General features: G+C 31.4%; 1 protein-coding gene across 1 annotated transcript in view; it reads left to right on the plus strand.

Annotated features, from left to right (window-relative positions):
- LOC126883271 (guanine nucleotide-binding protein subunit beta-5) overlaps positions 1 to 14,513 on the plus strand; it is an 84,436-nt gene that overhangs the window by 4,423 nt on the left and 65,500 nt on the right. The window contains exons 3-4 of the mRNA XM_050648601.1: positions 3,928 to 4,046; positions 7,932 to 8,058. Of these exons, the coding sequence (XP_050504558.1) occupies positions 3,928 to 4,046; positions 7,932 to 8,058 (246 nt within the window). The remainder of the gene's footprint in view (positions 1 to 3,927; positions 4,047 to 7,931; positions 8,059 to 14,513) is intronic.

Consider the following 14,513-nt stretch of genomic DNA (forward strand, 5'->3'; position numbering starts at 1 on the left):
GTTAAGTTCCAATCTCTGCAAACCAACAAAATAAACTTAATAGCAAAAATTTTGCACCACCAAAAATTATTATCATTTTCATAGTTTATTTTCTCGTGGATGGATTAACAGATCCCATTAATTTTTTTATTATTAAGATTTTTCTTTGGTAATTATACTGTTGGACAAAAGTTTAATCAAACTTTTTTTGAGCTTATGCCGGGTAAAAGAAAATAATTTTTTTCTTATTTTAAGTTTGAGACACTCTGTAGGAAGTAAAAGGTTGGAATGCAGTACAATCTGCCACATACCTACCGAGAAAGGCAGTCCTGCTGTTAGATAACGCACCCTCTCATCCCAACTCAAATGAACTGAAAGATGGCGAAATAAAGTGTTTTTTTTTTGCCACCAAATCTGACATCCCTCTGTCAGCCTATGGATCGAGGTGTTATAGGGTTACAGAGGTGTTACAAGTACTCTAAAAGAAGTGGTCTTGATATCCGGATTGGTCGATGTGTTTGTACATCAAAATCGTGTAGTCTCTTCTTTCGTGAACATTTTATTCTTTTAATTTTCCTAATAACTTATAAACAAAGAAAATAGACAGTTTTACTCTTTGACATGTTTAACTGAAACACTACTAAATGAACAAAAAAAAAAATACAACAGTTTAACAAACCTTTAAAAAACTGAAAGAAACATAATATAAGGGGCTGTTGAAGCTTTAATTGTCTACCGACAATATTCCATAAGTGATCAATAGAATTCATGTCGGGATTGTGAGGGGGCAATTCAATATCTGAACGTTTATCTCACTTAAATATTGAGTAACAACACATGATACGTGAGGAGGCCTTGTGTTATCATGCATTAAGATAAAATTATTTCCTATATAAGGTGCGAAAGGAATAAAGTGTTAAAGGAATAAAGTGTTGAAAGAAAGAAAATCTCTATAATGTACCTTTCACTGTTTAGAGAACCTTCATGTAAAGACATTAAATCCGTTCTGGCTGTCAAGGAAAATCCACCCCTCCATTTAACAATCTCCTCTCTGTTATGTTTTGCTGTGCATACCACAATGTACAGTGGAACCTCGATAACTCGGATTAATCGGGACCGCGACCGATCCGGGTTATCGAAAATCCGAGATAGCCGGAGAATATGGTAAAAATTAATAAAATACGGTATACTTACAGATAAACTCCGTTAGAATTGAAATAACATGAAATATATTTATATATATGCACAGTACCGACTCATTAAAATTACTAAAAAAACACCAAACACAAACGTAAGCAAATGGAAGCGAACAATACAAGACACACAATACAGTTACAACGATGTAATGTTATTATTAGAACAGTGAAAACTAAAGACCATTGTTTTTAAAAGAATTTTTTAAATAGTCTTTCCTAAACAATGCTGACAGTTTGAAATAAAAAGGAATATATACTACAGACAGGTGGCTTGTTGTTTCTGCGGCGTGTGCTATGAGTCATTTTTAATATCGTATAGTTCAAATTACCCACATACACATTATCTCTCAAATATTATATTACATACATTTTTATTGTTGAAAGGTTTGTCTGATAATTAACTATTTTGATGGGAAATAAGCCACAATGAAATTGAAAAATACAAAATATTGAAAATCAAAATGTTTATCTGATGAAAATCGGTCCGGGTTAGCCGGATTTCCGGGTTATCGGGGGCCGACTTATCGGGGTTCCACTGTACCTGGTCAACAAATAACTATTATAGGTGTCGATCAGAACTGTTTACATTTTGTATCTTTCTGTTTTTAAATTTTTGTTAACTGTTACATTTTTAATGTTAATTTAGTATTGTTTCAGTTAAAGTTAAAACACATCTCAAAGAATAAAACCGTCTATTTTCTTTGTTTTTAAAGATGTCAGGGAAATTAAAAAAACAAAATATGCAGAAAATATAAGACTACAACATGATTTCAATATATACCCCACCTTTGTATCTTGTCCTCCCTACAGGGTATCATAAACTTAACATAAGAAAAACATTCCTTTTCTTCCATCCGGTATGCATCTAAACATTCCGTATATGTATTTGGCACTTAGGAGTTTTCTATTGGTTCTTTGCAGCACGCGGTTATATTTCAACCCATACGCGGCGAGGTGCCAAACGCATTTATGGAATGTTATTAGGTGCGAAATTCATATATTATAATATATGAATTAATATACATAATACGGAATGTTAAATATTCGTAGACCGAAAAAGACACTTTTCATTAGAGTCAGTTAAAAGGAGATTGATTAAAATACTTGTTAATGTATTATTAAATAAAAATAAAACAATAAATATTATAGTATTTGGAATGTTATTTGGTGCGAAATTCATATGCGGAATGTTAAATATTCGTGGACTAAAAAAGACGTACGACTTTAAGTCAGAGAAGACTGATTTTAAAATATGTTGTGAATCTATATTAAAGAAAATAAAACAATTATTACCTATATGGAATGTTATTTGATGCGAAATTTATAAATGGAATGGTATGGTATAGATTTGAGAGACTTTATTATTTCTTTATTTGAATATTTCACTTTCGCAGAATTTTTAATGACTTGCACGTGTTGTGTAGTATGTTTAGATTTATGTTTCAGCTATTCAATTCTGTTATTTCTGTTGAAGTTTAGGGTTGTGTGCTACCAGACGAAAATAGTCGTCTTTTTTATCTACGAATATTTAACATTCCGTATATGAATTTTGCCCTAAATAATATTCCATATGCTATACTTGTTTTATTTTTATTTAATAATACATTAACAAAATATTTTAAAATCTGTCTTCTTTAACTGAGTTAATAAAAAGTCGTCTTTTTTAGTCTAATTTAATAGTCATTTAATATTCCGCATATGAATTTCGCACCAAATAACATTCCAAATACTATAATTGTTTTATTTTTATAATAATACATTAACAAGTATTTTAAAATCAATCTCCTTTTAACAGACTAATAAAAAGTTATCTTTTTCCTTCTACGAATATTTAATATTCCGTATATGAATTTCGCACCGAATAACATTCCGTATATGCGTTTGGCACCTCGCCGCGTATTGGTTGAAATATGACCGCGTGTCGCAAGGAACCAATACAAAACTCCTAGGTGCCAAATACATATACGGAATGTTTAGATGCACCCGATATAAGCTCAAAAAAGAAGTTTAAGTAAACCTTTGCCTAATAGTGTAAATAACAAAAATCTATAATAAAAAAAATTCCGGAATGCGTTCATGAGAAAATCAACTTTTAAAATGAGCATAATTTTTGGTGGTGCAAAACTTTTGGTGTTAAGTTTATAGTTGATCATTTTAATAATTTCTGACTATTATTAGAATTGCTTCTAACCTGTAATTATTTTTTCTTGTCCATGATAAAAAATATAACATTGCCAGCAGCAAAAATATTATCGATGGTAAAAGATATGTTTCTAACCAAATATTAGTATACACTGTTTTAAAATAGGAGAAGTAATTCAAATTTACTGTGCCCTAATGCTTGTTTGTAATTGGTCCAACCTCAGGCAAGTTTAGTCCACTGTTACGAAATTTTGACACTATTTGCATTTCATAGGTTAATTAAGTTATATAGGCGATTTTTTGTGTTTTCTGCGTTATTCCTTTGACTTTTAGTTTGCTTTTATATAAACAACAGTTGTTTTTAGAACTCTGTAGCGACCTATTAGTATAATATAATATTTATGGATTACTGTCAAAGACTGATATGATCAACCAAAAAAGAAGATGTAAGTAGGTATTTGGTGATTTTCCAGTGACTTATTTATGTGTGAATCTGTCTTTGTAGTTTACTTCTCCTGGTTTAAAAACAAAGCATAAATGCTCTACATATCATATTTTTATTTGTAATATATTGTTTAATGATCTCTACATATTTGAATATTTTTACTAGGATGGTAAAATGATAATCTGGGATGCTTTCACAACTAACAAGGAGCATGCAGTTACAATGCCAACAACATGGGTGATGGCGTGTGCTTATGCTCCTTCTGGGAATTTGGTTGCTTGCGGGTATTTATTTATAATATTATTCTTTTATAAGATAGGAAAATATACTCAAGGTATTTTTTAAATTGTGAATAAGTCTTGTACAATCTAGATGTAGAAGATCAATTTGCTTTAATAAAATAATACATTAAAACAAAACGACGAAAAATTGTATAGATTCATAATATTTTCATGAATTATCTGTATTCCATATTTTAACACAAAAGTGAACCAATTTTTTTTGTAATGACAGTATATTTGATTACTGATTCCACAATGTCTTAACAGTTGTTTTCTTAAAAAGGTCGTGGCTTAAAGTGATTTTGGCTCAATCCTATACAAACATAATATTTAAATTTTTCCTTATAATAAAGTTAACATTTCCTTATTTTTCATGCCACACACTCTGAAAGTCTGAGAGTGTGCAAGAAAGTTCTCATTCCTCACACAGCGCATACCAATGTCTAATAGAGAATGTCATATGGATATATGAGGCCATGAGAGCCAGAGTGGCCTAACTGATAAGAACATTACATAATCAAAAAAAGATCAGAAGCTAACAATGTTCGATTGTTTTAGTAATTGTTTGTTGACCAATAATGATTCTTGGTCAACATACAATTACTAAAACAATCAGACATTGTTAGCTTTTGATTATTTTCGTTGATTGTGTAAAGTAGTAAGATGTTTGGACTTTATGTAAAACCTTATTGTTTGCTCTATGTATACTATATGCTCTATGTAAATACAAAGCCTTTGATAAGATTCGAAACTATACCAACTCATGAAAATGCTTATAAATCAAAATCTTGAAGATATAAGATTAGTATCACCTTTATAATATAGCCAATAGTAAAAAATCGGAAATAAAACCGTGACCAGACATTTCGTAACGCGACAGTTCATAACCGATACAGTTCGTAGGTATACACATTCGTAACGACCATATATTCGTAACACCAACGTTTAATTACATGCATCAGTAACTTTGAGTTAAAAAAAATATAAAAAAAATTATAAAAAAAGAAGGAAAAAATATATACAGTCCCTGTAAGTTGTATCCATATGGAAAACTTTTTTATTATTAATTTTACGAAAAAATATTATTCTTTATAAAAAGTTCTGCATGGTCCAAAACCCAAGATTTAACCATCAGATATCAAATGGTATGAATGTTATACGAGGTATGTCAAAAAGTTTGAATTTCACTCAAGAGTAAAGTAGCTTTATTTTTGACAATATTGAAAATTGCTATTATGAAAAGTTGTTTGGAATTAAAAACTATATTCTAATATGCAATTACATCCTTCTAATTGAAAAAAAAATTTGAAAAATTATGGATAACGTAACATTATTTTCAGTTATTTCAATTCTGATAACTCTTTTACTATTAATTTTACGAAAAAAAGTGATTCTTAATAAAAAGTTCTGGATGGTCTAAAACCTAAAATACAACCATCTTATATCAAATTTTATCAATTTTATACGAGGTATGTCAAAAAAGATAAATTTAGATCAAAAGTAAAGTACCTTTATAAACTGCGCGTCATAGAAAACGGGCACCCTAAAAAATGGATAATTTTTGAAGTTGAGTATCTCCTAAACCTGTTGTCCGATTTAAGTGATTTTTTGAATATATTATAGCCTTATTCTTTGTCAATATCCCTGTAATAATATGTTTGCTAAACAGGTAAATTTTCATTGTATACCGGGTGTACGAATCAAATTGTGTTTTTTTCTCAAAGTTCGCAACACCCTGTGGAATATCCTAGCATTTATGAAATACTGAAATTAAAACCCAACTATAGCCTCAGGTTTTCTCAACATTCTGTTTTTTGATTCATTCGCTTATGTTGGATAATACAAAAGTTAGGTATTATAACAATTAGCCATGTTCTTTTTCAGTACAGGGTCTTTCTAAACAAGTGCGACAAACTTTAAGGGGCAATTCTGCATTAAAAAATAATGACAGTTTGCTTTATAATCGTATTTCCGCAAATGCTTCGTTTGCGAGATACGGGATGTTAATTTTTTTCTTACAAAACTGACAACTTATTTATTGCTTTAAAATCGGTTGAGATATACAAATGAAATTTGGTGGGTTTTAAGACGTAGTTATTGCACATTTTTGACATACAATTAAGAATTTTATATTCACCATTGGCGTGCATACGGGTAATATGATCGGTCATATTACACGTATGCACGCCAATAGTGAATATAAAATTCTTGATTGCAAGTCAAAAAAATCGCAATAACTATCTCTTACAACCTACCAAATTTCATTTGCATATCTCAACCGGTTTTAGAGCAATAAAATAAATCGTCAGTTTGTAAAAAAAGTTCAAACGTTTAAAACGTCAAAAAGTTTATCTCGTAAACGAAGTATTTACGGACATAAGTTTATAAAGCAAACGGTCATTATTTTTTCATGCAGAATTGCCCCTTAAAGTTTGTCGCACTTATTTACAAACAACCTATACTGATGAAGAACATGACTAGTTAAAGTACATAACTTTTGTATCATCCAACATAAGGGAATGAATCAAAAAGCAGAATGTTCAGAAAACCTGAGGCTATAGTCGGGATTTAATTTCAGTATTTTATAAAGGCTAGAATATTCCACAGGGTGTTGCGAACTTTGAGAAAAAAACACAGTTTGATTCGTACACCCGGTATACAATGAAAATTTACCTATTTAGCAAACATGTTATTACAGGGTTATTGACAAATAATAAGGCTATAACATTTTCAAAAAATCACTTAAATCGGACAACAGGTTAAGGAGATACGCGACATCAAAAATGACCCATTTTTTAGGGTGTCCGTTTTCTATGACGCGCAGTGTAGTTCAGAATATTTCAATTAGAAGGATGTAATTACATACTGTAACATAGTTTTTAATTCTAAATAACTTTTCATAATAACAATTTTCGATATTGTGAAAAATAAACATATTTTACTCTTGAGCGAAATTCATATTTTTTGACATACCTCGTATAAAATTGATAAAATTTGACATAAGATGGTTGTATTTTAGGTTTTAGACCATGCAGAACTTTTTATTAAGAATCACTTTTTTTCGTAAAATTAATAATAAAAGAGTTATCTGAATTGAAATAACTGAAAATAATGTTAGTTACCTATCCATAATTTGTCAAAAAAAAAATTTTTTTCAATTAGAAGGATGTAATTGCATACTATAATATAATTTTTATTTCCAAAGAACTTTTCATAATAGCAATTTTCAAAATTGTGAAAAATAAAACTACTTTACTCTTGAGTGAAATTCAAACTTTTTGACATACCTCGTATAATATTAAAAAAATTTGATATTTGGTGAAATCTTAGGTTTTGGACCATGCGGAGCTTTTTATGAAGAATAACTTTTTTCGTAAAATTAATAATAAAAAAGTTTTCCATATGGATACAACTTACAGGGACATACTGTATAAAAAAATATATTAAAAAAATAGAAAAAAAAATAACAATTAAAAAAATATATAAAAAAAATATGTAGATATTGGACAGTCCATAGTAAAAAGCTTTCGAATTAAGTAGAGGGCTAAAGAAGAATGTTGTTGTTTTTGCTGTAGAACTCAGAACATCATTTAAAACAAAATAAAAAAAAATATATATTATAAAAAATTATTTAAAAAAAATACAAAAATAATTATTTATAAGTAGAATTGTTTATTAGAGTTTAATATTAGTATTAGTTTTAGGATAAAATACGAAAAAATGACTAATAAAAAAAATAGTAAAATTGGCGAATGGATTTAGTGTCCGCAGTCATATATACCCAAATAAACAACAAAACAACAACTTTGAGTTTATTTTCTATTTTATAAAATGATTTTTGTCACAACATATAAATATATTTTGTATTATTATGTTTACTTTTAACAGGGGACTGGACAATAAAGTAACTGTATATCCATTAAGTCTCGAAGAAGATGTTTCTCTTAGGAAGAAGACTGTAGGAACTCATACTAGCTACATGAGCTGTTGTATTTTTCCAAACTCGGATCAACAGGTATTTTTTTTGTGTATTGTAATAAAATTAAAAACAATGTCAATCGATACCATTTAATATTATTTATAATAAAGATTTACATATTTCTCTTTTTAAAATCCTAATTCTGCACTTAACACGTATTGCCAGTTAAATTAAAAAATTCCAGTTGCAGTTTTCCATTTTAGTGGGGACTGGGGACTTGTCCCCACCCGATATCTGTGGCTTTATACCCGATATCTGTGGCTTTTGCCCAGTATCCATGATTTTTTATGTGATTTTTGACAATTGCTCTTCTATGAAGGATTTATAATAGGACGAAGCTCTGATGATGGCACGTAATGTGTTGAAAGTACTTAGCTGATTATTAAAAATTTTTTACACACTTTCAATTTCTTTGAGAACATACACCTGTTTGCCGGTTTGACCTACTTAGAAGTGTGTACAAGTCATACAGTCTTTTTCAACTGAGAATTGAACCAAAAGACATCCTAAAACTATCAATGAGGAAGCAGTTGGCCTTCTTTGAGGCCACAGAACTTATTGGAGTTTAACGAAAAAAAAAACAGGATATGATACAAAGGTATTATGACCAAGCGATAAACGTGTCTCGCTTGAATTAAGAAGAAGACGACCATTCACAAAGCGGTACTGTTCTCAACATCAAGATGCGTAAGAAAGTTTTTGGAAGATACTCTGACGTACCGGGTTACCTAAGACTCGATAATACGGAAATAGTCTAAGAGCTAGTGAACCCTCCGACTAACGGTCGTCCTGTAAGGCTAGAAATTTTTCTAGTGATAATTCATAGCATACCAAGGCTAAAAACCATGACCTGGCAGGCCTCAGCGGTGCACATGTATCTACCAGGTGAATCGAAAAGTGCAAATTTAGGGGGTAAAATAAACTTTCTCCTGTAAGGTTTAAATTTAAGTATGTGTTTAAGTAAGTCATTTAGAAGAAATGTGTACAATGACAGGCGATTCTGAAGAGCATAACACCTTGCCAGGCGAGGGGAAAGTTTAGGGGTTTTCCTAAAATTATTTTTTTTGCATCGAACAAATTTTTTTTAGGTTTTTTGAATCATTCCAAACAGAAAAGGTCTTTAGTGATTTTTCTTTTAAGTTAATAGTTTTTGTTATATAAGCGATTGAAAATTTTTAAAATTGCGAAATCAACTATTTTTAACCCTAAATCGGACATTTATCTAAAAAATTCAAAGTTGCCAAGGTAGGTAGATATTCTTTAAACATTGATTGATGAAATCTAGAAGAGTTATTTGCAATAAAATATCGAAACCCCCTTTGTTTTTTTAATTGCTAATCAAGCGGATGCGTCACTGTAGTATAAGTGAGGACGTTTGAGTTTGCATAAATTAATTATCTCGAGAATGGGCAAATTTCAAGAGAAATCCTCAGACAGGTTGATTTTTATTTTTGAATTAGGACTTTTTGGCATATATATAATACTAGTGACGTCATCCATCTGGGCGTGATGACGTAATCGATGATTTTTTTAAATAAGAGTAGGGGTTGTGTGATAGCTCATTTGAAAGGTTACTTAATTCTCTATTCACTAATATAAACATTAACATAATTATTTATACAGGGTGTACAAAAAAAATTTTTTTTATTAAATTAACTTTGATTAAATTTGACAAATAGAAGAAAATTTTTTTTGTACACCCTGTATAAATAATTATGTTAATGTTTATATTACTGAATAGAGAATTAAATAACCTTTCAAATGAGCTATCACACAACCCCTACTCTTATTTAAAAAAATCATCGATTACGTTATCACGCCCAGATGGATGACGTCACTAGTATTATATATATGCCAAAAAGTCCTAATTCAAAAATAAAAATCGACCTGTCTGAGGATTTCTCTTGAAATTTGCCCATTCTCGAGATAATGAATTTATGCAAACTCAAATGTCCTCAATAGAATAGAATAGAATAGAAATATGCTTTATTGTCATGAAAAATTTAACAATTTTATAGACAAAGCTTACAAGAATCATAAAAATAAGAACAATAACAAATAACAAATACAATTTACTAAAATGATATAAATCGTCTACATAAATAAAAATAATGAAGATAAACAAAAAAAAACAGTAACAACCTATTGCAAAATTTAAAAAAAAAATTTGCAAATTGCATAATCTACCTTAAGAAATTTAATAAGTTAAGTTAAGCTGCTGCATATGACACTCAAATATAGATTAAGATTATACTTATAAATAAGAACACTGTACTTTCTTAGTTATTGGTTAAGAAACTCTGCTGTTGAATAATATGGTCTTTCAGATAAATAGGCTTTAGTCATTTTACGGAACTTGGAGAAAGATGTTGCAGATTTAAGTTGTAGAGGGAGATGGTTGTAAAGTTTTTTCGCAGAATATAATATAGATTTCTTTACTAACTCACTGGACGGGATCGGTAAATAGATGTCAAAGGTAGAATTTCTGGTGGAATAGTCATGTCTAGGTCTTGCTGGAAAGACATGTAGATGTTTACGAATTAAGCAAACAGTTTCTAAAATATATAAAGAAGGTAGTGTTAGAATCCTGTGATCTTTGAAGTAGCTTCTGCAATGTGTTGTTCTTCTGAGGCCAAACAGATATCTTATTGCTCTTTTTTGTAATTTAAAAATAACATCAGATTGGGCAGCCGTACCAGAACCCCAAAAAGGGAGACCATATCGAAGATGTGACTCGAACAAAGAAAAATATGTTATTTTGGAAGAGGCTAAATTCATTTCCTTTGAAACAGATCTTATTGCAAAGCAAGCTGAGGATAGTTTCTTGCTTAACACATCAATATGAAGGGACCATTTCAGATTGCTATCTAAAAAAATACCAAGAAACTTTACAGAATCAACGATACTGATCTGGCTGTTATGAAGAGGTAAGGGTTGAAGAGCTCCTTTATAGGACAATGCTACTGTTTTATCTACATTAAAAGAGAGTAAATTTGAATCGGACCAAGATTTTATTGTAAGTAGATCAGAAGTTATAGTAGCATGAAGAGTTGCGATATTTGAGTTGCTCCAAGTGATACTGGTATCATCAGCAAAAAGAAAAACTTTGCCATCGATTTTTAAGCTAGTGATGTCATTAATAAAGATAAGGAAAAGTAGAGGACCCAATACTGAACCTTGTGGTACCCCACATACAACATTTTTGAGACTAGAGTCTGTATCATTTGCTCTAACCAGTTGTTTCCTATTATCCAAGTAAGATTGAAACCAGTTCGAAGAAATACCTCGAATTCCGTAGAAATCTAGTTTTTTTATCAAAATGTCGTGATTCACACAATCAAAAGCTTTGGCATAATCACAAAAAACAGTGGCAGTGTGCAGATTATTGTTTAATGCTTGATAAACCTCATGTAGTACAGAAAACATGGCATCTGTGGTACATTTATTATTTAAAAAGCCGAACTGATTTTGTGATAAAATATTGTTATCAACGAGAAAGGACATAAGTCGGGCTTTTATGAGTCTCTCAATAATTTTGGAGAGTACCGGTAGTAATGCAATAGGTCTATAATTGCAGGCATTTGATTTTTCACCACCCTTATGAAGAGGAATAATGATGGCCGTCTTTAGGCACTCTGGAAATTTACCTTTCTCAAAAGAATCATTAATTAGAGAGATGAGGACTCCCAACACACTGTCTGGGAGATTTGAGAAAATTTTTATGGATAGTCCATCGGTACTACACGAAGATTTGCTTTTGATATTATTGATTGTCTGAATCAGTTCAGATTTATCAACCGGTCTTATAAAGAATGAATTCGAGACCTTTCCTGAATTAGGGAGATAGGAAATGGGATCTTGTTGTGACACAATAGTTGATGTTATATTTTTACTCACATTAACAAAGTATTCATTTAGATTTTCTGGGTCTGGAAGGGAAAATGTTTGAGCTGTGTGAGTTTTATTACGAAGATCGTTTATTATGGACCAAGTTTCTTTTGCAACACTTTTAGAGCTTCTCAGACGATTTTGATAGTACAATTTTTTAGCTGATTTTATAAGTTTTAAATAGATCGCCCTGTACTTGGTGATATATTCAGTAACAGAGACGTTGGTAGTAAATTTCTTGATATACAGTAGTGAACGCATATTTTTGGCTGATATGCGGACACCTTTGGTAGTCCAGGGTTTGTGATGTTTTGGCTTAATTGTGATTAAAGGAAATGCTTTATTGAAGATACAGACAAGCTTATTCAAAAAGTCACTGAAATTATTATCGAGGTTCATAGAAGGAAAGGGCCACTCAGAGGTTAAGCATAAATTTTGGAATTTACGAATATTCCGAGCGGAAAAAATCCTGCCTAAACGTCGAGTTTTCGAAGAGTGCTTGCTAAAGATGTTAAACTTCGTATAAACCGCTTCATGATCAGATAGCCCCGCATTAACAGTTGTAGAGCAGACATCACGGGGTGAGAAATCTGAGACAATATAATCAATTATGGTAGATGAAGTTTTTGTAATCCTTGTAGGAGAATCAATGTGCATTGTTAGACCATACGATTCAAATATGTTGACCAGGGATATTTGTGTAGCACAAGCAGCAGCATAATTAATGTTAAAGTCCCCGCATAAAATTTTTCTGCTTTTATGGGGCAGGTCATCTAACAAATTAAGCAGGTTCTGAAAAAATAGTTCCACGGAAGAGTCAGGTGATCTATAAATGCAAATAATATAAAGATTAAAGTTCTTACTGTAAACTAAGGAAAACTCAAAGAATGCTTCGCTTAATAGAAAATCATATTTTGTTACCAGACAAAACTCACTTATACTAGTGTCGCACCCGCTTGATCAGCAATTAAAAAAACAAAGGGGTTTTCGATATTTTATTGCAAAAAACTCTTCGGAATTTCATCAATCAATGTTTAAAGAATATCTGCGTACCTTTGTTAACATTGAAATTTTTAGATAAATGTCCGATTTAGGGTTAAACATGGCCGATTTCGCAATTTTCAAAATTTTCAATCGCTTTTATAAAAAAACTATTAACTTAAGAGAAAAATCACTAAAGACCTTTTCTGTTTGGAATGATTCAAAAAACATAAAAAAAATTGTTCGATGCAAAAAGAATAATTTTAGGAAAAACCCCTAATCTTTCCCCTCGCCTGGCAAGGTCTTATGCTCTTCAGAATCGCCTGTCATTGTACACATTTCTTCTAAATGACTTACTCAAACACATACTTAAATTTAAACCTTACAGGAGAAAGTTTATTTTACCCCCTAAATTTGCACTTTTCGATTTACCTGGTAGATACACGTGCACCGCTGAGGCCTGCCAGGTCATGGTTTTTAGCCTTGGTGTGCTATGAATTATCACTAGACAAATTTCTAGCCTTACAGGACGACCGTTAGTCGGAGGGTTCACTAGCTCTTAAACTAAAAGTGCATTTACAGAGCTCAATCCTTTTGATACCGTAGATATCTGGGATGACTGAATTTTCCATATCTTTCATTTAGAGGGGGTGAGACTGTATTATTTAAATCTGAATAATCATAATATATAAGACCTAATATATTTTATGTATAAGAAGACGAATATTCTCATAAATTTAATTTTGTGGATGTTCGTTGATAGTCCATATTATTCTCTGTACTCAACTATCTTGTTCATCTTTTTTTACTGTCTGCTAATATAACAGTATCGTTCTCATACTTAATGTTGTTAATCGTCGTTCCATTGACCTTTATTCCAACTGTTTCTTCTTACCAACACAAATACCCAACTTCTTTTTATTTCTTCTGATGTGTGCTCATTAATGCGCATTTTTAGTCTCTGCTTATAATATCATCATCATCTAGCCGTTATCATCCACTGCTTAACTTAGGCCTTCTTTAAGTGTCTCCCTGTCAGCTACCATCATCCAGTTCCCGGCAGTTCTCCTTACATCGTCACTCCAGTGCGTTGGTGGTCGACCTCTGCTTTGTTTGTCTGCCCGCCCTTCGCCATTCCAATAATCTTCTAGCCCACCTGTCTTTCGGTGTTCTTGCCACATGAACTGCACATCTCCATTCCTTTTTTTGCTACATGTTCTACTATGTCTTTGATCTTTGTTCTTTGCCTGAGGGTGTTATTTGGTACTCTGCCTCTCCTTGTAATTCCTAGCATGACCCTCTCCATGGCCCTCTGGGTCACTCTTAGATTCTCTGCTGTCCTTTTCGTTAATATTACGCCCTCTGCTCCGAATGTTATCACCGCCAATACACACTGTTCACTGTTCATACACTTTTCTCTTCAGACAGACAGCCCAACCCAAACCTATTCTGCGCTGTATCTCGTGCGTTTAGTTCTTTCCAATTTGTATCTTACGACCAAGGTATTTATACACATACTCTGGGCTAATTAGCAAAATACAAGGAAAAGTTATTTACCAGCAATTTTATTGCTGGAATCGAATTTTATGATTGTATATATTAATAATATAGGTTTGCAAAGT

Source organism: Diabrotica virgifera, chromosome 4, assembly GCF_917563875.1.
Source record: "Diabrotica virgifera virgifera chromosome 4, PGI_DIABVI_V3a".
Taxonomy (NCBI): Eukaryota; Metazoa; Arthropoda; class Insecta; order Coleoptera; family Chrysomelidae; genus Diabrotica; species Diabrotica virgifera.